The 23354-nt window shown below is 45.0% G+C and overlaps 1 protein-coding gene across 5 annotated transcripts; it reads right to left on the bottom strand.

The window, feature by feature from the left end:
• Positions 1-12374: 12374 nt before the first annotated feature.
• On the bottom strand, positions 12375-19718 carry ZNF165 (zinc finger protein 165). 5 transcript variants are annotated; one of them, XM_034985847.1, is made up of 5 exons: positions 19106-19716; positions 17090-17573; positions 16670-16805; positions 14241-14369; positions 12375-12561 (listed from the first exon to the last, which is right to left on the bottom strand). In XM_034985847.1, coding segments are annotated over exons 2-5 (678 nt in total). In that variant the 5' UTR covers positions 17501-17573; positions 19106-19716; the 3' UTR covers positions 12375-12559. The 5 variants fall into 5 exon arrangements, with proteins under 5 accessions (XP_034841738.1, XP_034841736.1, XP_034841737.1 ...); XM_034985845.1 differs by lacking the exon at positions 12375-12561 and having other exon boundaries at positions 12946-14369; positions 19106-19214; positions 19459-19715; XM_034985846.1 differs by lacking the exon at positions 12375-12561 and having other exon boundaries at positions 12946-14369; positions 19106-19214; positions 19589-19715.
• Positions 19719-23354: the final 3636 nt, after the last annotated feature.

Raw genomic sequence — 23354 nt, 5'->3', positions numbered from 1 at the left:
TGTGTCCCTTGGTTATACTACTTGTGATTTATAAGTTCTATTTCCAATTCCCAGTGTGGTTCCCTCACAAGCTCAACTGTATCTAGTTTTCTCCAGGTCCCAGCTTGTTGCCTTTGACAGGTAATGTTTTTAAAGAGAATAGTGGGCCACAGGTCTTGGAGTTTCCAACTCTGGCTTATGGAAACACAGCTTTGCTGTCAGTCTTAGAGATTCAGTCCCCTGCTGGAAGGAGGTAAGAAGCACAATTTACTTTGAATTCACCTTTGGTCAGATCATCTTTCCAGAGTACTTCTCCTGACATCCATTTTGTATTTGTCAAAGGTGTAGTCGGGAATTTAAAACTGGATACTTTTGCCCTGGTCTGGGGAGGTCAGTGAAGGTTTCCTGGGAGTCACTGAGCTTTAAATGGACAGTGGGCCTTAGAACAGAAAGGGAAGGAGAATCATATGGGGAGGAAGAATTTAGAAAATTGAGTGGTCTGTATATGTCCACCATCAAACTGACTAAAATGTAACAAACATTTACATAATAAACTCATCAGCCTTAATGAGAGTTATTGTATCTGCAGAGAACAGTGAAAACTTGTTGAAATGTGGAAACTGGACTCTCTCACTGGCTTAATAACTTCTAGCACCCCAGCCTTAAGGTGTTTCTGACTCATCAAATGAGAAACAGAGACATGGATCCTTGGAGTCCCTTGTGCTGACTTGAAATGTTGAGGATCTTCTGTATTTAGTAAATTCTCAAATCACTGTAGATCTGTCTCCACCCTCCTTAGTAAAATCTGTCGGTGGCTTGTTTCAGGATCAGCTTCAGTATTGAATCGGACTTTCCTGATGGTTTCTATTTTTTTCTTTTTAAAGATTTTATTTATTTATTTGACAGAGAGAGACACAGCGAGAGAGGGAACACAAGCAGGGGGAGTGGGAGAGGGAGAAGCAGGCTTCCCGCAGAGCAGGGAGCCCGATGCGGGGCTCGATCCCAGGACCCTGGGATCATGACCTGAGCCAAAGGCAGACACTTAACGACTGAGCCAAGTGCCCCCTGATGGTTTCTATTTGCCTGCTTATTCTTTTCTCGATTTCGTTCAATCATATTATTATCAATGGCCATTGTTCCCACTTTCTCCAGTCCACTCTCTGTCCCTCCTCCATCCCTCACATAATGTTGCATTGACCTATGGTGATGGATTTACTCTAACACTTCATAGCTAATTCACTACTATTTCTGTTCATTCAGCTTCCAATTCCACATTTTCTTTGATTCTCCTTTTGATTCTTAGCATTCTTTTCTCATCCTTGTAATGAGTAGAATAATCTAGTAAAGAGGAAATAAGTTTGGAATCAGAATATCTGGTACTGGAGTCTGTGATTTACCAGACATCTTAGGGACAGTGCACCAGCAGAGAACTGTCTTTATTCTGTCTCTAAAGCTTCCTAGTGTGGTCATTTCCTTTTCATATTTATTGCTATATAACAAATTACCCCCAAATGTGCCATCTTAAACATATCTATAGTTTCTGTGGGTCAGGAATTGAAAGTGGTTTACTAGAATGTTCTGGTTCCGGGTTTCTCAAGAGGTAGTGGTCAAGATGTTGGCTGGGCTGTAGTCATCTGAAGAAAGCTGAGGATTGGCTTTCAAATTGCTTCCCTCACATGGCTCTTGGCAGGATGCCTGAGTGTCCTCACAGTGTGGCAGCTGGTTTCTCCCCAAAACGAGTTATCCAAAAGACCAAGGATGCTGCAGTGCTTTCTGGGGCCTAGTTTCTACCACCACTCCCACCATATTCTCATTTTTGGAAATTTGTCACTAGGTCCAGCCAAGACTCAAGGGGAGGGAAATTAGGCTCCATCTTTTGGATGGAGTTGTCAAAGAATTCATTGTTATATTTTAAATCACCACAGGCAAGTTACTTAACCTCTGTGAGCTTCTGTTTCTTCACCTCTGAATGGGGGACAAAAATATCTACTTTACAGGAGTGAGTTGTGAGGTTAAATGGAGATATCTTTTGAAAGTGTTTTATATACATTATAACTCTCTAATGCTCTCATAATTTTCAGTGTAATCATTGCCAAAGATCTACTGTTCTCATCTGTGTCCTGGATCTTTACTGTGTTAGTGTTATCTCTCTTGAACTGACCCTGTTAAACTGTGCTTGATTTAGGTTGACCCATAGTATATATTCCGGGACATGCTTAAATCATCCTTTGCTCTTTCCCTTAGGTGTCTGTCTCAGATAATAAGTTATATCTGTGCAGTCTGTCTACTTTAGGTGACAAAAGTAATACCAATAAGAAGTTTCCTCTAAAGAACCAAATATTTAGAGAAATACACATAGGCAGTACTAGCTACATAATCTGCAGGACTAGTGCAAAATGAAAATGCTTTGTTCAAAAAGCAGAAAAAGCATATTGTTAAAGGTATTAAAATATAAAACCTATTTTTCCCCTACCATGGGCTCTCTCATATTTAATGTCATTTAAAGTAAACAAAAATTAAAATTTTAATTATGAATTTTGCTGTTCACCTTTAGATTGTACAATACCACTTCTAAATGCAAATATAAAAGCATTAGGAATCACCAAATTATACACAACTCGTATTTTGTAGTTCCTATGTGCATATGTATTTCAGAACAGTGGAAATGCTGTACAGGGTGACTCACCACTTCTTGACGGGTACACATTCTATCAACTCTACCTTTAACTGCTGAGGACTAAGGAGAAAGAAAAAAGAAGGTGGCAGTGTGTTGCTCTCTTCCCTTTCGCTTCTGCCATCATTTCCAGTAAGTGGCTGCCCAGCACAGGGAAGTAACACAAGTAAGAACGTGGTGGATTCCTTGTTCCTGTTTCTTAGACCCTGCCATTTGCCACCTTTCTGAGTTAGGAGCAAGTTCTGGTTCCAGCAAGAAAGTATGGTCTCACCTGGCTGTCAGCACCCCAGCTTACTCGGGTGCAGGTATAACATGCCTACCCTGTACATTAGGGGCGGGAAATTTTCTCTTCCTCCCTTCTAGGTTCTTTGGCTGGTCTAATAACTAAAGTGACCTAAGACAGATTAACAGGAGAAAAACAAATTTAATTATGTACAGACAGGAGTCCCAAAGATATGAGACTCATGGGCAATTCAGGCAATTGAGGTTTATATGCCATCCTGAGCCAAGGAATGGGAGAGGGGTCTGGGACTTCAAAGGGGAGGAGGATAATTCATAGGATAATGAGAGGAGATGTTTGGTTATCAGACGTTTGCCATGGCATGCAGTTAAGTCTATCAGATAAAAAAGTTATGTCTGGTAATAGCTCTTTTTCTGGTACAGGCCCTCTATCTAAATTATTTTAAGTAGTTAATGGAGAGGTAGATGTTTTCCTGAGTTTTCTGGGTCTTGATTGCCTTCAGCTCAACATAATCCACAAGACAAAGTGGTGTACTTTGGGGCAGCCTGTTCTGCTCCCCTTCATAGTTAGAGTCTCACTGAACTCCCATGAATATTGGGTCCACTGGGATTTTGTCTTCCTAGGGGATTACAAATGCTATGCGTGAATGGGAGGGCAAGACATACCCTCTGCTCAGGTGCATGCATTATTGTTCTGTCCTTCACATATACAACACAAGTTCAAAGATAAAATTTAGAATCTCAAGACTGTGACAATGATATTAAACCAAGCTCCAGACCTTCTGAGAAGCAGGACCCCTCTGAGCACTCTGAGCCCTGGGGCCCTGTGTTACGGCGTAGGTAACACATCTTGGAAGCCAACACCGCACATCTGGCAGACTCAGTGGGAAGACTTACAAGGAAGGCAGTTGTGAAAAAGTCTTCCAACAGACAGGTGATAAATGTAGGAAAAATTTCCCCTGGAATTTAAATCTTTAAACACAGGAGAAACCATACCGGATAAAAACCTATAATCGTGGGGAGTGTGAGAAAGCCTTTATTCAGCATTTCCCCCCTTCTTGACATCAGAGAACTCACTCACTCTGGGGAGAAACTGTATCACTGTAGTAAGTGTGCAAAAACCTTTATCCAATGCTCTCATCTTCTTGTTCACCTGAAAATCCATGTTGGAGTGAAGGCCTCTAAATATAAAGAATGTGAGAAAGCTTCCAGTGCAAGCCCTGGCCTTATTCAGTAATAGAGAATTTGCACAGGAGAGAAACCCTATGAATACAATAAATATTGAAGAGGTTTCCAGGTGAGTTAGCTCCAGCAAGGCCTCAGACTGCTCCTGTGGATGAGAAGTTCTACTAATGGGCTACCTATTTAGGCAAATTCATTAAGAATTTAGGCCTCTTTCAACAGATAATATATTTTGGAAAAGGATGCTATGGGAAGAAGCCTGAGAAAGAAGCATGTCCTCCAGACATGGCAAATTTTTTCCAATGTCAGACCCTTATATAGAGATGATCCCTTAAAATAGCCATTTCTATGGTATCTTACTTACTCATGAGTGCTGAGTATAGAATTGTGGAATCGTGTTATATACCTGAAACTAATATTACACTGTATGTTAATGATACTTGAATAAAAAAAAAAAGGGGATAGGAATTAAAAAAAAAAAAAAACCTTTTCTAGCCAAACCCTCATAAACATTCTTTGCCATGTGCTACACACCAAGTTTAAAGATTTAACTATGGTCTCTGGATGAATAACTGTTGGTCTGGAGAATCCTGAATCTTTACCTCATAATCTTATAACTGCTGACAAGTTATTTAACTCCTTTATGCCCAGAATTTTTTCAGTAAAATGTGGATAACAACTACTATTTACCAAGGATATCATGAAGATAAAAGAAGGTAACAAGGCATTTTGGATATATGTATTCTTGTGCTGATATAAGAAAGTTGTACTACACGTGAGTACTGGCTCTGCCAAATTAAAAAAGACCAAAATAAGGAGTATGACTATGAGAAGAGAAATAAACAAGAATAAAATACATACTAAAACCTCACAAATATCACTTGAGAAACACATTACAATTTTTTCCAGAATATGAACGAAAATCTTCTCCCAAAGTATAGATTATAGAATGTTTGTTATTAGGCTTTTATTAAACTTGCAGATTCAGGGCGCCTGGGTGGCTCAGTAGGTGAAGCCTCTGCCTTCGGCTCAGGTCATGATCTCGGGGTCCTGGATTGAGTCCCGCGTAGGGCTCCCTGCTCGGCAAGGAGCCTGTTTCTCCCTCTGCTCCTCCTCCCTCTGCTCATTCTCTGTCTCTCTCCCTCAAGTAAAATATTAAAAAAAAAAAAAAAACTTGCAGATTCAGAAGACATAAACTTTACTGTCTCTGCAACCAAATATTTTTTCTTTTAAAAATGCGGAGGGGTGCCTGGGTGGCTCAGTTGTTAAGCGTCTGCCTTCGGCTCAGGTCATGATCCTGGGGTCCTGGGATCTAGCCCCGCATCAGGCTCCCTGCTCAGTGGGAAGCCTGCTTCTCCCTCTCCCACTCGCCCTGCTTCTGTTCCCTCTCTCGCTGTGTCTCTCTCTGTCAAATAAATAAATAAAATCTTTAAAAAAAAAATGTGGAGTATCAGTGCTTTCAGATGGCGAAAAAGGAGTTATGATATTTTAAGACTTTTTTAATTTCAGGAAACAAAACAAAACTTGGGTCTATAAGAAGTTATGTTTAAGACTGAGAAACTGCATTGATATGAAAAGAATAAAGGAGGAATCATTTTTAAATCCAATTTTGTTATATACCATGAATTAAAAATTCTATTTTATCATGATTATTATTAATCAAAAAGCTAATGATATGGATAGTAAGATTTGGAAAAATAGATATCATGTCAGGATGAGTCCATTTCAAGATGCTGACATTTAAAAAATAGTTCTTGGGGAGGGGAAAAATATAGTTCTCTAAATTTTTTTTTTTATTCAGATATAATTGACATCTAACATTGTATAAGTTTAAGATACACAACATTGATTTGATACACTTATATATTTCAATATGATTAGCATTAGCTAACACCTCCATCATGGCACGTAATTATTTTTTGTGATGACACATTTAAGGTCTAATCTCTCAGCAACTTTCAAGTATATAATAGAGTACTGTTAACTACAATTGCAATGTTGATTAGATCCCCAGAACTTATTAATTTTCTAACTGCAAGTTTGTACCCTTGACTGTCTTCCCAATTCCTCTACTTTGAGTTGGTAACCACCATTCTACTCGTTTTTACAAGTTCAGCTTTTTTAGATTCCACATATAAGTGGCATCATACAATGTGTCTTTCTTTGACTTATCTCACTTAATACAGTACTCTCAGGTTCCATCCATGTTGTCACAAATGGCAGGATTTCCTTCTTTCTCATGGCAGAATAATATTCCATTGTACTATACTTCATTCATCTATCAATGGACACAAGTAGTTTCCACATCTTGGCTATTGTGAATAATACAATAAACATGGGAGTGCAGATATCTTTTTGATACCCTGTTTTCATTTATTTCCTTCAGATATATATATATATAGAAGTGGGATTGCTGGGCCATATGATAGTTCTATTTTTTAATTTTTTGAGAAACCTCATACTGTTTTCCATAGTGGCTGCACCAATTTACTTTCCCACCAACATTCATAAGGGTCCCTTTTCTCCACATCCTCCAATACTTGTTATTTCTTGTCTTTTTGATACCAGTCTTTCTGACTGGTGTAATATTTCATTGTGGTATTGATTTGCATTTCCCTGATGATTTGTATCTCTTGGCCATCTGTATGTCTTCTCTAGAAAAATGTCTATTCACCTCCTCTGCCTGTGTTTTATTTTTTTTTATTTAAGTAAGCTCCATACCCAGTGTGAAGCTGGAACTCATGACCCTGAGATCAGGAGTTGCATGCTCTACCGACTGAGCCAGCCAGGCGCCCTGCCTGTGTTTTAATTGGATTGTTTTTGTTGTTATTAAGTTGTATGAATTCTTTATATATTCTGTCTTTTTATTTTTAAATTTAATTTTTTTAAAAAAGATTTTACTTATTTGACAGAGAGAGAGCACAAGCAGGGGGAGCAGCAGAGGGAGAAGCAGGCTCCCCGCTAAGCAGGGAGCTCAATGCGGGGCTCGATCCCAGGACCCGAGGATCATGACCTCAGCCAAAGGCAGATGCTTAACCGACTGAGCCACTCAGGTCACCCCTATATCTTGTCTTTTTAAAAAAAATGTTGGGGCGCCTGGGTGGCTCAGCTGGTTAAGTATTTGTCTTCGGCTCAGGTCACGATCCCGGGGTCCTGGGATCGAGCCCCGCGTCAGGCTCCCTGCTTAGTGGGGAGTCTGCTTCTCCCTCTCCCCCTGCCCCTGCTCACCCCACCGCTTGTTCTCTCAACTAAATAAATAAAATATTTATTAAAAAAAATTTTTTTTTAAGTAGGCTCCACACCCAGCACTGGGCCTAAACTCACAACCCTGAGATCAAGACCTGAGCTGAGATCAAGAGTCAGACACTAAACTGACTTGAGCCACCCAGGCATCCCGAGTTCTTTATATATTTTGGATATTAACCTCTTATCTGATAGTTTGCAGATATTTTCTCCCATTCTGTAGGTACAGAGTTGGGGGGTGAGGTGGGCAAGGAAAGAGATGAATACAGCAACTATCATAAAGGGATTTGGACTGAACAATGAGTAATAATGGGTATCGAAAGTGGAAGAAGGTGAAAATAAGAAATATTGCGGATGGCAGTAGAAAGTAACAGAAAAATAATCTTTTTTGTTATTATTATTTTGTTATTATTATTTTTTAAAGATTTTATTTATTTGAGAGAGAGAGAGCACATGAGACGGGGGAGGGTCAGAGGAAGAAGCAGACGCCCCGCTCAGCGGGTAGCCCGATGCGGGACTCGATCCTGGGACTCCAGGATCACGACCTGAGCCGAAGGCAGTCGCTTAACCAACTGAGCCACCCAGGTGCCCCAAAATAATCTTTTTTAAAGATATTTTTTATTTTGAGAGTGAGCGTGGGGTATGGGGTGGGGTGGGTGAGGGGCAGAGGAAGAGGGGGAGAAGCAGACTCCCCGCTGAGCGCAGAGGCCAACTTGGGGCTTGATCCCAGGACCCTGAAATCATGACCTGAGCTGAAATCAAGATTTGGACGCTCAACCAAGTCACCCAGGTGCCCCAAAATAATTTGTTTTTAACTGTAGTCAGAACAGATGAAAATATACTGAAGTTAGAGGGAATGGGGGCAATGAGGAGATAATACTGAAGAGGAAAGATCTATATTTTAGAATGATTTGTGACTTTTTAACTAAAGACAGCAGGGACTAAAGGAAAAACTAAACAGGGTTAGATGAGTCTGAAAGATTAGGTAGATGACATAGATTCCATTACAAGGGCACAGTAAAGAGGTACAAAATGGCTTTAAATAATCAGGGAAATTCAGAAAAGGTCATTTTAAGGCAAAAGATTAAGTTCTACTTTACAGAGCAAGTACTAAATGTACAGTAGAAATTAGGCCATGATATTACATATGACGAAAATATAAATAGGTTTAAATAAAGATAAATTTTATTTTATGAGAACAGTCTGAAGAGGGTTTTAAATGAAGTTAGGAATGCTGGTATACAACTTCCTCCTGAGGCTGATAATAGGGAAGACAGCATTATGTTATTCTGTATCATGTCCTTTGTTAGTGCTACCTAAGTGGGAATGTGATACTTGAGAGGATAGATATTCAGTCTGATTCAGCATGGCGTTTCTACGTTTCCGGTGTTCCTAAAGCTTTTCAACCTGGATAGCTAGCAGAACTTTCAACCACCCTCTCTCACCTTGCTCATTAATGGCCTGGAATTCTAGATACTTCACGGGCTGGAGTCGTTGGTGGCTTTTTTTTTTTTTTAAAGATTTTATTTATTTATTTGAGAGAGAGAGAATGAGAGAGCACATGAGGGGGGGAGGGACAGCAGGGAGCCCGATGCGGGACTCGATCCCGGGACTCCAGGATCATGACCTGAGCCGAAGGCAGTCGCTCAACCGACTGAGCCACCCAGGAGCCCCCGTTGGTGGCTTCTATGCTGCGTGTGTGCTCTGAATGTACTCCCAGGCCACATGTCCTGGCTACGGCCTGGAAACAAGATATGGTCGGGTTTCTGAAAGACTCAATGAGTGAACCGGAGTTATTATCTTAGAAGGACGCCTTAGGGGACAATTCTCAGGGCACAGAATAGAGAAAAATGGACACACGGTCTATTCCACCTTCAAGAAGTAAGAAACTAACTAGAAAGCATGAGAATGAGAAAGGCTGACACTAATACTTCTGGCCTGGCTGAGTGGAGCCTGAAGCTTTGTAACCTTGCTCCACGGTTGTCCGGACGCTTCTCTCCCTCGCTAGACATTAACTCATTTAACCACACCTGCTGTCCTGTTTCATCAAGCGCTCCCTCCAACCCCCCCCCCATCGCTGCCTCCTGGTCTTTGGCTGATCCTCCAATTCAGACCTGGAGCTCCTGGGCACGATGATCAGGATCTGCTCCTTGGGGCGGCATCAGCCACTGACCGCAAAGTTCCTAGAGTTGGTTCCGGGCCTCCCAGGGTCCAGGCGTCTCCGGTAACCAAACTGCCTGAAGTCAGGACTAGCATCTACCGCCTGGTTGTTGGGAGTTCTTCCTGCGCCGCGCACGTTCTCGGCTCCGTGTGGTCCTCCTCTCCCTTTGAGATCGACAGCCAAGGCTGCCTGCATTACGGGCTCTCACTGCTTGAATAAACTCACTTCAGTTTCTGCCTCAAGGAGACGGTCTCGGGGTGAATGTTTTTGGCTACTCCTAAGGCGACACAAACCATTACCTTCAGAAATGCAGAAGGGTGCCGGACACTTCTGCTGAGGTTAAGGCTGACTGGTCCTCTTGAAACTCTGCGGGGGCACCTGGGTGGCTCAGTCAGTCGCGTCGCACTCCTGGCCTCGGCTCAGGTCCTGGTCTCGGGTGGTGCGGGCGCGGCGCCGTGCGGAGTCCGCTGGAGATTCTCATGCCCTGCCCCGCCAGGCCCCCCCGTCCCCCCAAATAAATAAAACCTCAAAACAACAACAACAAACCACCTCGCTGAAAGATTAATTCCAAGGGGAAACGACAGTCCCGGTGAATTCCGTCACGTGGGGTGCAAAGCACAAACTAGGCCGGTCAAAAGCTGCAACACGGAAAGATCGAAGCCTGACTACGAGCGGAAGGGAAGGAAAATACCAAGCCAAACACGCCGCTCTTTCGCGGCACAAGCAAATCCAGAGGAGACGTCGGATCCTGGCCAGAAAACGGGCACCCCGAGCGCAGACGTTCCCCCCCAAGAGGAGGCCGGTCTGAGGGTCCGTGGGGACCACACGCCCCATCCCCGCCGCGGGGCCCGCGCCGCCGCCGTCGCTCCGGGAGCCCGGGACTCGCACAGCCGGCGCCGAGGGGAGAGAACACGCGCGAACCGGGCGCGCCCCGGGGGTCAGGGCGGGCCGCGGCCGTAGCCGCCGCCTTCTTGTCGGAATTCGTTCCTGAACCTCAGGAGCAGCCCAGGGAGGCGAGAGACGGGCGCTGCGGGCATCAGCCTCGGCCGCGACCCCGCCTCAGGCCCCGCAGCGCCCCTCGCCGCCGCCGCACAACGCGGCCGGAAGCTGCGCAGCCACCACGGGCGGAAGCCGGCCGCTTCCGGCCTCTCGGCAAGACGCTGTCGGTGGTAACCTCCGCGCGGCCTCGAGGGGCGGCCACCCGGGGCACAGCGCCGCTTCCGGCCTCTCTGGGAGACGCTCCTCTCGGTGGTGGCCTCCGAGGGGCGGCGCTGCGGTTTTGAGTTGCGTGTGGTCTTTCGCCTTCTGAGAGGCTAACGACGTGCGAACCCGTCCCCCACTTTTTAAATTTTATATATATATACTTTTTCCATGCAGAACGTGCCCTCTTCAATACCCACCACCAGGCTAACCCATCCTCCCACCCCCTTCCCCTCTAGAACCCTCAGTTTGTTTCTCAGATTTCATAGTCTCTCGTGGTTCATCTCCCCCATCGATTCCCCCCCTTCATTTCTCCCTTCCTACTATCTTTTCTTTTTTTTAACATATAATGTATTGTTTCAGAGGTACAGATCTGAGATTCAACAGTCTTGCACAATTCACAGCGCTTACCAGAGCACATACCCTCCCCAGTGTCTATCACCCAGTCACCCCATCCTCCCACCCCCTCCCCTCTAGAACCCTCAGTTTGTTTTTCAGAGTCCATCGTCTCTCATGGTTCGTCTCCCCCTGCGATTTCCCCCCTTCATTCTTCCCCTCCTGCTATCTTCTTTTTTTTCTTTATTTTTTTTTATTCTTATGTTAATCCCCATACATTACATCATTAGTTTTAGATGAAGTGTTCCATGATTCATTGTTTGTGCACAACACCCAGTGCTCCATGCAGAATGTGCCCTCCTCAGTACCCACCACCAGGCTAACCCATCCTCCCACCCCCCTCCCCTCTAGACCCCTCAGTTTGTTTCCTGAGATTAAGAATTCCTCATATCAGTGAGGTCATATGATAACATGTCTTTCTCTAATTGACTTATTTCGCTCAGCATAACACCCTCCAGTTCCATCCACATCGTTGCAAATGGCAAGATCTCATTCCTTTTGATGGCTGCATAATATTCCATTGTGTATATATATACCACATCTTCTTTATCCATTCATCTGTCGATGGACATCTTGGCTCTTTCCACAGTTGGGCTATTGTGGACATTGCTGCTATAAATATCGGGATGCACGTGCCCCTTCAGATCACTACATTTGTATCTTTGGGATAAATACCCAGTAGTGCAATTGCTGGGTCGTAGGGTAGCTCTATTTTCAACTTTTTGAGGAACCTCCATACTGTTTTCCAGAGTGGCTGCACCAGCTTGCATTCCCACCAACAGTGTAGGAGGGTTCCCCTTTCTCCGCATCCCTGCCAACATCTGTCGCCGTCCCCCACTTTAAAGTGGTGGTGCACGAGTGCCGTGTGTTTTGCTGTTACGTCACATGGTGATTCTGTCAGGGACACAATCAAGGTTAAGGATTAGGCACAAGGCCGGGAACAGCACGTGTTTGAATCCTGGTTCCAGCATTTGCTGTTCAGGCATTCCGAGCAGGACACTCACAGCTCCGTTTTCTCAACCACAGAATGGAACACATAAACAGCGCTTGTAACAGTCACGACATAGGATGCATTAGCACAGTACGTGTGCAACAGGAAATTATGCATTCAATACCGTCCCACCCCCACCCTCACATTGGGTTACTTCGATGCTATCAGGACATTTTTAGTTCAAGGATTGAAAAACAAATGCTAAGACATTTTTAAATAAAGCCTATTGGTGGAAGATTTTGTACGTTAGATTGTCGTAATTCTACACTGGGGGTTGTTTGCTAGTTTTCAGATAAAGACATTATATATACAATGGGATTTTAAGCCTTATAAAGCTGCTTTTATTTTCACATTAGGGAAAACGTGCCTTATCAAACAGGAAAACAGTAGAGCAGGATTTGCCTTTATATCCTGAAATCACTGGTGGAGTTCCTACTTGTTGGATTCCTCTCTCCATTCTTCTCTTGGATACCAACCCTCTGAACACTGTCTTTTCTGGAAAGAAGAGCAGCCAGCAGTAATGAAACAGTTTCAGGACCTTTACCTCTAGTGCTAATTCCCTCAGCCCTCTTCCACAATTGTCAGTAGCCAGAGAACCCTGTTTCTGTCCAGAGAGCTCCCCAGAACTGCAGTCTTTGTCCACTCACCCCACGGAGGTGCCAAAACCCAGGCATATGTGGCAGTAAGATCGAAGTTATGTTACCGTCTGTCTCCTCCATATTCGAGGTTGAACTCAATGTGACTACCTTCCCTTATCTCTAACCCCAACTCCTGCCGAATTTACTTCTCCTCTCCTGTCTTGTTTCAATCTCTCTGGATTCTGGCCTCTTGCCTTGGATGCTCTCCTGGTTTACATCCTGGCATGACCTCTGGACATAGACTTTGGTCTACATATCGGAATGCCACTGTGTGCAAGTCCTCTTGTTTGACATGAATTTCTAATTTAGTTTTGTTGTGCCTTCATTTTAAAGTAATGTTCTGAAAGCGCTGGTGGGTTTTGCTCAAACTATTCCACTTCAGGGCTTAGCCTACTTTCTCTTGAGGAGAATCATTAACTAGTGTTGATGATCAGCTTCTTTACTGAATCTTCTCCCTGCCACACTGTAATCATGGTTACTTCCCAAGACAGTCCTTTTTCCCTCTATCTCCACTGCCATAGACTATCCTCCAAATTCTGCTCTTCTGGCTTGACTTCAGCAGTCAATAGAAGAGAGGAAACTCATGTCTCACAGAAAGCATCCCCTCTCCCTCATAGGTGAAGACCATAAGCAGAACAGTAAGCCAGAGAATGAGAGAAAAGAGACATTGGTCTTTCAGTCATTCATCTCACTCCGTATTTTTTATTCAGTATTTTTCATGTTGCTATTTCTTTCGCATTTCCATAAAAATTTAAGTTCTTTACATTAACAGGTTTTCCCTCTTGTGAATTCTTTGGTGTTGACGAAGGTGTGAACTCTGACTAAAGGCTCTCCCACACTCACTGCATTCATAGGGTTTCTCTCCAGTGTGGATTCTCAGGTGTCGAATGAGGTGTGAGCTCACTCTGAAGGTTTTCCCACATTCACTACATTCATAGGGTTTCTCTCTGGTGTGAATTCTCTGATGCAGGATAAGATGTGAGTTCAGGCTGAATGCTCTCCCACATTCTCTGCATTCAAAGGGTCTTTCCCCAGTGTGAATTCTCTGGTGTCTAATAAGATCTGAGCTCCCCCCAAAGCCTTTCCCACATTCATTACATTCATAGGGCCTCTCTCCAGTGTGGATTCTCTGATGCCTGATAAGCTTTGAGCTGTGTCTGAAAGCTTTCCCACACTCATTACACTGGTGGGTTTTCTCCCCACTAAAAATTGCTGCATGTTTAATAAGATTTGGGCTCTTGAGAGATGTTCCATATTGGTGAATTTTTTCTCTGGCATAAATTCTTTGATGCTTAATAAAATCTGGATTCCATTTGAAACTTTGGTCATAGGTACTGTGTTTACAAGATTTCTGGTGTGTCAATTCACTTGAATTCAGGTTTAAGCTTCTCTCACAACCATCATGGCTAATGTCATCTGTCAGTGTATTTTTGTGGGTAAGGATTTTACTAAAAACTCCATCCTGAGCAGATGATGGTCTCTGAGACCCTCCTGATTCTTTTTCCCATTGCCTCTTTAACCTGCCTGCAGACTTACAGATGTCTTGAGGTTCAGCAGATCCTTCTGACATGAATCCTGAAATTCTTCTTGATAGAATCCTCTGTGATTCCATTTCTTCATAAATGTCCAACTTTGGCATGGATCCATTGTTTTCACTCTCATTACCTAAAAGAATGAAAATACAAACTGGTAAATATCTGTTTGCTGAGTTGGAAGAAAAAAAAATTTGAGATATACACAAGACAGTTATATATTGGTACTTCAATTGGCTACTCTAAAAATGTGGCCTTTCAAGGGAAAGGTGTGATGGACAAGGACACAAAAGAGAAAAATTGGTAAAAGCACGTAGAATGCCTGGGAAGGGAAAACCTTCAACCATCTACCCACCCACCCATTTTTTCATCGTCCATGGCTAATCAAGTTCTATAAGCACTTTCTGCTAAATGTACCCTGAACACATCCCCTTCTTTACATTTCTGCTACCACTATCCTTGTCACTCTTCCTATCTAGGGGACTGTCACAGCCTCCCACTGTTTTTTTTTTTTTTTTTTTAAGATTTTTATTTATTCATTTGAGAGAGAATGAGAGACAGAGAGCACGGGAGGGAAGGGAGGGAAGAGGGTCAGAGGAAGAAGCAGACTCCCTGCCGAGCAGGAAGCCCGATGCGGGACTCGATCCCGGGACTCCAGGATCATGACCTGAGCCGAAGGCAGTCGCCCAACCAACTGAGCCACCCAGGCGCCCCGCCTCCCACTGTTTTGACTCTGAGCTGTTCTTCCTAGTCATCCTGAATACCCTCACCAGACTGTCCTTAACATCCTGTCCCTTCCTATACCCTACTCAGAAATCTACCCTCTCTTTTCTTCCACAACACATCTGAACTCCTCCGCCTGGTTTCCAGAATCCATTTATGATTAAGTCCTCACAATTCCTGCCTTCTGGCTCACAAATTTATACTATACTTACGACTCTATATTGTGCTTCAATCAAGCACCCCCCCTTTGTCTTTTTGTTATTTTTTTTTTAAAGGTTTTATTTATTTATTTGACAGAGAGAGACACAGCGAGAGAGGGAACACAAGCAGGGGGAGTGGGAGAGGGAGAAGCAGGCTTCCCGTGGAGCAGGGAGCCTGATGCGGGGCCCAATCCCAGGACCCTGGGACCATGCCCTGAGCTGAAGGCAGACGCCCAATGACAGCCACCCAGGCACCCCAAGCACCCCCTCTTTGTTGCAGGGTTTCCTTTGTCTAGAATATGCTAAGGCAGGAAAGGTGGTTAGGCCATGCTGATCTTAGGCTGGGGGAAATGCATGATTTTGGATGGAGTGGATGGCAATGTCTCCAGAACAAACTGGAAAGCAGAATTTGGGTATTTTTTTAAAAACTGACTAATTTATTTATCTACCTATCTATTTATTTACTTACATATTTTTAAAAGATCATTATTTTTTTTTATAGATTATTTATTTATTTATTAGAGAGACAGAGAGGAGCAGAGGGAGAGGGAGAAACAGACTCCCCGCTGAGCAAGGGAGCCTGACCTGGGGCTTGACCCCAGGGCCCTGAGATTATGACCTGAGCTGAAGGCAAATGCTTAACCAACTGAGCCACCCAGGTGCCCCCAAAACTGACTGTAATTATTCTTTTTTTTTTTTTTAAAGATTTTATTTATTTATTTGAGAGAGAGAATGAGATAGAGTGAGCATGAGAGGGGGGAGGGTCAGAGGGAGAAGCAGAACCCCCGCCGAGCAAGCCTGATGCGGGACTCGATCCCGGGACTCCAGGATCATGACCTGAGCCGAAGGCAGTCGCCTAACCGACTGAGCCACCCAGGCACCCTGACTGTAATTATTCTTGAATTTATTTTTGAGATCATTCACACCTAGAGTAATATTGAGTCCACGAACTTTTTAAACAGAGGAGTTTTAGAACAGTGATGAGTATTCCATGGAGGTAGTCACCAGAAGTATGCTGACTTCCTATAAAAAATGAAAGCTTTGTAAGACCAAAAATACAGTAAGAGAGACAATAATGTGGATCTTGTTCTATGTATCTGTGAATTATATTCCACTTCCAAGTATATCATTATGTATCTGCTTCTCTACTAAAATGTGTTGTTTCTCTTGATGTGTTTCTTCCTCTTTTTCTTTTGTTTTTTTACTTATTCCCTGATGTTTTCTCACGCATTTATTTTTCTTTCCTTTAATTTACTCATAAAAATATCCTGTGTTTTGGAAATATTCTGGATGAAGAACAAATGGGAAAATGTAAATATTCTGGTTAAGGAACCATATTCTCTCTCTGTTTTTGTTTTAATTGGTCAATGACACATAGGGAAAAAGTTCTCTACTTTTCATGGGGTGATAAAGGAAAGGACCACCTATGGTAACAGAGGCTACTCTGAGAAGGGACATTCACAGTCCCATTCCTTCAGTGACATGAATTGCATGCAGTACTGCCCCTTACCACCGTCCAGCAGAAGGGGTGCTGAAGAACCATGAAGGGTCTTGGGGTCCACTGGCTGCAACTGGACACTAAGTGCTGGTCCAGGAGGTACCATCTTTCTCCTGAATATCTCTTGTCCATGTGCATGGACTGGAACCTGAAAATAAAGTACATTTGGGCTTGTGAGAGAATCCCTGCTGGGTATTTGAACATCTTCCAAAAACAAAGAGAACCTCCTGTAGGAATACAAAACTGCAGAAGGATTAAGTCTGACTTAAATGTAGAATGTGGCACAGCACCAAATGTGGTAGAAAGGAGACAGAAAGGCACACTGACCTAACAGCCCCTGCAGGTCTCCCCGGGCGTTCAATCTCAGGCCCTTTCCTCCCCCTGTGGGACTCCATCCATGTGGAGGTCTTAGATCTCCCATCCCTTGAGTACCTGGACTACTGCATCATCAGTGCCTCTCTCCAAATCTTCCAGTATGGTAACCACCTCCTCTCCACTCTCTGGGTCATGTTCCTGTACCCAGGCCTGCAGCTCCTCGGGCAGGATGGTCAGGAACTGCTCCAGCACCAGCAGCTCCAGGATCTGCTCCTTGGTGTGGGTCTCGGGCTGTAGCCACTGACGGCAGAGCTCCCGGAGCCGGCTCAGCGCCTCTCGAGGTCCAGGGGAATCCTGGTAGCAGAACTGCCTGAAAAGCTGCCGGCAGAGCTCCTGCCTGAGGGGATCGCTTCTCTGGAGGCAAGTGTCCTGCCTCCAGACAAAATCTTCCTCTTCTATCTTCACTATCAGAAGTCCTTCATTCTCCTGAAGGTTCTGAGCTGTAGCTTTCTTTGATTCTGTTGTCATTTTTGGATGAAATGTATTACCAGGAAACCCACTTCTGCTTTGTGAACGGTCTTATTTAGTTTCAAGGGCTCTTCTAAGGGATAAAAAATAACTATTACTGTCTATGAAGATGAAAGATCACATCACAGAAATAATCATTTTCCATTACACAGAAGTGTACTAGGCATTTACTATATGTAAAAGCACTGAAATACTTTGTGGAATACAACTATCACATAATTTCTACCTCAAAGCAGCTTAAAATTAAAATTTAAAAACAAAATACCTCTTTTTAAGATTCATTTACTTTAGAGAGAGAGAGAGAGGGCGCACGTGTGTGAGTTGGGGGGAGGGACAGAGGGAGAGGGAGAGAGAGAGAATCTCCAGCAGACTCCTAGCCCATCTCAGAGTCCAAGGCTGGGCTCAGTCCCACGACCCTGAGATCATGACCTGAGCAGAAATCAAGAGATGGACTCTTAATCAACTGAGCCACCCAGGCACCCATAAAAACAAAATATCTTAAAGTAGAAACAATAAATATAAGATTTATAAATTTAAGGCAATGCTACATGTTAACATACCACATGCAATTAAATTATATGTAAGTCATAAAGACAACAAGGACCAGCATAAGAAAAACAATAAAGTGCTTCACAAAGTTGGAGGTGCAAAGTCTAGCAGGTTGCAATGGTCCGGGAAAACTTAATGAAAAAATTAACTTCTGAAGAATGGAAAGGATTTGATAGGATGTGGGAGAGAGAAAAATAGGAAATTACAAGCAAGAAAACAGCCTGAACCGGTTAATGGTAGGATCACAGAAGTGGGAAAGGAAAAAGTTCAGTAGGTTTGTATAAGGAAATCATAGAGGCAAAGGCCCTACCATAGAAAGCCTCAAGTGCCAAGATCCTGAATTCAGAGTTTATCTTTTAGGCACTGGGGAGCCAAGGAAAGCTTCTGAGCAGAATGACCTGACAAATACCGTTTGTGGAGATTAACATGTTGTTCATTTCTAGGATGGACTGCAATATGAAAAGAGAAACATAGAGAGGCCATACTTATACAAGTTTGAGGAAAATGCAAGCTTGGAATGATAATTATTAATTCAAAATCTGGACCTAGGATTACTTATAAATCTCTTAAGTAATAAGGGTAACTTTTTTTCCTTTTCTTACAAGATTTTAAAAAAAGATTTTATTTATTTATTTGACAGAGAGAGCACAAGCAGGGGGAACAGTAGAGAGAGAGGGAGAAGCAGGCTCAATCCCAGGACCCTGGGATCATGACCTGAGCTGAAGGCAGATGCTTAACCATCTGAGCCACCCAGGCGCCCCTAAAAGATTTTAAGTAATCTCTACACCCAGTGTGGGGCTGGAACTCACAACCCTGAGATCAAGAATCACGTGTTCCACCAACTGAGCCAGCTGGGTGCCCCAGGGTAACTTTTCTTGAGAGCCAGAGGCTAACAGTTTCAATCAGTGTTAACTAGTTCCTTCCGCAAAGGTCTCAATCTCAACAGTTCCTTCTCTACCTCCCTAGTTTTGTGGCTCAGTTCATATCTTGGACATTAAGTCCTATCATCTCACCAATAAAGTTAAATAAAATAAACCAGCACCATGACTTGCTTACCTGTGGACTGTGAGTCTCGTTATTAAATACCAGTTCCTTGAGTCTTAGCACATGGGAATGTCTGGTTTCTGCACCGAAAAACTGAGTAACAGGAATTTAGATGTGAAGCCTAGAGTGCAAGAGCAGGATGCAACTATCAATCTTGCGGGGCCTTCTACTACACATTTCACCAGCTGAGTGCCCACTGTTGCACGGACATGTACTTTATTAAGAATCTGAACACAAGCCAAGCTAAGGCTAGAGGTTGTACAGTAATGGTTTCCAAGAAAGTCTGAGTTCCCAGCTGATTAATCATGTGGGAACTTTGTTAGAAAGTGATTCCTGGGATACTGTCTGGGTCAGTATGGGTTTACCTGGAAAATCCGTATTTTGATGTACAGCCCTAAGGAATTCAATGGTGCTTGAGTTTGTAAAAACAGTTGGGAAAAAAGGACGTAAGACCCACGTGCATTAAAAACATCTAAATAACTAAATAGGTTTCACCTAACACACGCTGAAATGCTGATAACTGCTGAAGACTGAAGGACTAGCCAAGCTGCACGGTAGCGGGATCGGATATCCTAACGGCTCGGAGGCGGGAGAGGGAGAGAGAGAGAGTCCGCGCGGGGCAGCAAACACCGGGCAATACAAGGTGGGAAAGATCCAAACGGCACCGAGGAAAGCCGAGGAAGCGGGATGGACGCCGACCGAGGGTGCGACGAGCCCGCAGGGCATAGCACAACTCTACGGAGCTCGGGCACAACACCCGTGACCTCGAATTATGTTTGGCTTTGGCTGTTCTTCCTCCTCAATGACCGTTACTCCGGGAGGTCAAGGGCCTTGCACTCCCGTTTTCCGAGTTTCCACACTCGCTGAACGGGAGGGCAGCCCGAGAGCCTCCCGACGCCGCCGGCACCGACAGGAAGGAGGACCGAGCCGGGAGCGCGGGCGCTCGGTGAGGGCAGGCGCCGGGGTGTGCAGGGGAGCGGCCGGGAGGCTTCCCGCACCGAAGCACGCCGCAGTCCTGCCCACCGCCCGCCCGGCGGACCGTCTCCGCCGCTGCCCCCGCGTCCCCGGGCACACGGGGAGCAACACCCGTCCAGTGTCCGGCCGCCCCGCTTCCCCCACGAGAAGGCGGGCACCCCTCCCGCGAAAAGCGGGCGTCGGGGCGGGCTCCCGGGCAGCTCCTCCAGGCAAGAAGCCGCCCGCGAGGTCGCCGCCGTGCCCGCCATTCCCCTCAGTGACCCCGGCCCGCGCCCCGGCGCCCCGCCCGCGGCGGTGACGTAACGCGCGGCGCGGGTAACCATGGGAACCGCCGCCCCTCGGGAAGTAGGCGGGCACAGGGTCCTCCGAACGCCGAGTCTCAGTGCCACTTTTCCTCGGGATTCCTCCGCGGCCCCGGCTCCAGGGCGCCGCGGGGCTGCCGCAATCCCGAAGTAAAGTCGTAGGGACTAGGTGCTCGGAGGGGACAAAAGGTCGGACGCATGGGTCCCAAACCCGGACTCACCTCCTACAGGGTGGTTCCGATCGGACACTTCCGGTGGGGGCACGGCGCTGCACCCTCTCTCAAAGCTTCCGTCCTCGTGGGCCCTGAGCCTGCGCAGAAGGCGGCCTGGCGCTGCGCTGCGACTCCCAGAAGTCTTGGCGTCTCTCCCGCGCTCCGACTCCTGTTTCCCGGGCGGCTTCCGCGGCTCGCGAAGCTCTCGGGGCTTTGGGGTGGGGTCCTTGCCCCCCTGTGTAGCGGGAAGCGCGGCCTCGCCGGGACTTCAGTCTGGGGAGTGGGACGGGAGCCACGCACCGCGCGCAGACCTCACCCTTGCAAAGCCTCCCTGGGCTTCCGGGAGCGCAGGTTACAAACGTGGCTGGTTATAGCCGGACTCAACGACGGCCTGTGCGTGGCCCGAAACGTGGCCTTTCTCGAATCCGTGGGCCAGTGTGTGAGGACTAGAATGTTGACGGTGACTTACGTTCACTGCTGCTCCTTCAGTACCTCCTCTCACGTGCGGTGTTAACCGAAATTCAACCGAGTAAGCAAGAAGATCTGATCATACTGATTAAGCCGTAGTAAGTAGAGAGGAGCGTGGAGTGGTACAGAAATCTAAGATTTTTATAGGGAAGAGAGTGGAGCAAGGAAGTTATTAGCCAAAGGAAAAGCATTGTTTCAAGGCAAGGTGGCCTTCCCTTGGCGGGGGTGGGGGGAAGGTGAGGAGGGGGGTCTTCTCTTGCAGATTACCTCATCTTCTTGGGGGGCGGGGAGAAGGGAATGAAGAGGGCCCGTGTGACCTTATTGGTGCTGACCAGAAATTCTTGGTTGATTTGCTTAAAATTTCACTCCTGAGGAGATTGCAACTGTAATTTTGTCCTGGTTTGCTATTCTGGAGGCAAGTAACTCCACCTGGGCCTGTGGTTTTCTATTCAACAGAAGTAACCCCTATAATCCGTGTTTAGTCTCTTTTTGAAGGAATAGTTCTATTAGATAAGTATGCATGGTAAAGCAATATATGGTTTAGTTTTCTTGTTTTTCATCTAAAAGGCACCATGCCATAGGTAATCTTCTGATATTTGCTGTTTTCACTTAACAATAGGTCACTACGGTTTATCCACGTTGTTGAGTTAAAGTTAATTTTCATTACTGTATAATAATCCGGTTGTGAATATGGCATCCATTCTCCTAAAGATGGACTGATACACTCTTCTGGTTAGGGCAGTAAACCTCTTACATGTTCCCTCTGCTTCTTTTTTTAATTTTTTTTTATTTTTTATTTTTTAAAGATTTTATTTATTTGAGAGAGAGAGAATGAGAGACAGCACGAGAGGGAAGAGGGTCAGAGGGAGAAGCAGACCCCCTGCTGAGCAGGGAGCCCGATGCGGGACTCGACCCCAGGACTCCAGGATCATGACCTGAGCCGAATGCAGTCGCTTAACCAACTGAGCCACCCAGGTGCCCGTTCCCTCTGCTTCTTTCTGTGTTCCCCACAGTCTGTTCTTTTTATGTATGTATGTATGTATGTATGTATGTATGAGAGAGAATGAGATAGAGAGCATGAGAGGAGGGAGGTTCAGAGAGAGAAGCAGACTCCCTGCCGAGCAGGGAGCCCGATGAGGGACTCTATCCCGGGACTCCAGGATCATGACCTGAGCCGAAGGCAGTCGCTTAACCAACTGAGCCACCCAGGCGCCCCCCACAGTCTATTCTTAACAGAGCTGTTGCGGCCTAAGTTCTGTCATGCTGCTGAAGGGTAGCAGAACACACCTCCTCAAAATATGCGCCTTTGATATATTGATTATTTTGAGCTGTAGGCACTTGAAAAAAAGCAAATGTGGAAAGACGCTTTCTCTGACTTTCCCTTATCTGCCTAAAGACAGATCCTCCAGAATAAACTCAATTGTTGTAAATACCCTCCCCAGAAGTTTCATCAGCTAGGGAAGATTGGCTCATATCATAGGAAAGAAGTTGACACCACACCCTGACAAACTTGTCACAAAAAATCATGATGTAGAAATGGGGTTTGGAGCCCACAGCCAAAAAAGAAATCTTGAGATGTCTTCAGTGGAAAACTGCGGTTTTATTAAAGCATGGGGACGGGACCCGTGGGCAGAAAGAGCTGCACTGGGGTAGCGATGGGTGACTGATTATATGCTATCACGTTGGGAGGGGTTTGGGGACAGCACAAGCCTCCCAAGGTATTTTGGAAGCAAGGTTTCCAGGATCCTGAGGGGGGCTAGCTATTGTTAGGAAAAGGTCATTTATTACTGTTTAGTAAGAACTCAGTCATGAGACCCTTCAGATGTGTATCAGTGGGTCATATCCTTGGAGGATGATTGCTCATCCAAAGGAATTTTTTCCTTTGACACCACACCCTGACAAAGGAGTGTTTCCAAAGGAATTTTTATATGTTAAAGTAGACTTAACAGGATCCTGGGGCGTCGGGATAATGTTAAGCTAAGATTGCCACTTTAGCGAAGTGTCAACATCAAGGCAGCTGAAATCCCAGAGGAAGATCACTTTGCCTGTTTCAAGGACTTGTCACTGGGCTGTAGGCAGTAAGGAAATTTAATTCTTTCTTTAGACTTTGTTTCCCACATCAGTCATACCTCCCATCTGTTCTCTTAAGGGCCCATTCATCTTTACTAAAAATCATTTACTCTCCCCTAAAAGGCCTACATCTCTTGTCCCCTTTCCCTGTTAAATGAAATCCTAAGTTACTCTTTTCATTGCTCATTTTTCTCTAGGTATTTCCTGTGTACTCATGAGGTATACATGTTAATA

Source organism: Mirounga leonina, unplaced genomic scaffold, assembly GCF_011800145.1.
Source record: "Mirounga leonina isolate KUSES-001 unplaced genomic scaffold, KU_Mleo_1.0 Mir_366, whole genome shotgun sequence".
Lineage (NCBI taxonomy): Eukaryota > Metazoa > Chordata > Mammalia > Carnivora > Phocidae > Mirounga > Mirounga leonina.
Note: the sequence above shows the minus strand (reverse complement) of the source record. Positions and strands in the feature narration are given on the sequence as shown.

Coding starts and splice junctions, on each gene's coding strand:
- ZNF165 (XM_034985845.1), bottom strand. CDS start 17,500: ATGACAACAGAATCAAAGAAAGCTACAGCTCAGAACCTTCAGGAGAAT. Junction 16,806..17,089: donor CTGATGATGCAGTAGTCCAG/GTACTCAAGGGA, acceptor CTTTATTTTCAG/GTTCCAGTCCATGCACATGG. Junction 14,370..16,669: donor ACCCCTTCTGCTGGACGGTG/GTAAGGGGCAGT, acceptor TCATTCTTTTAG/GTAATGAGAGTGAAAACAAT.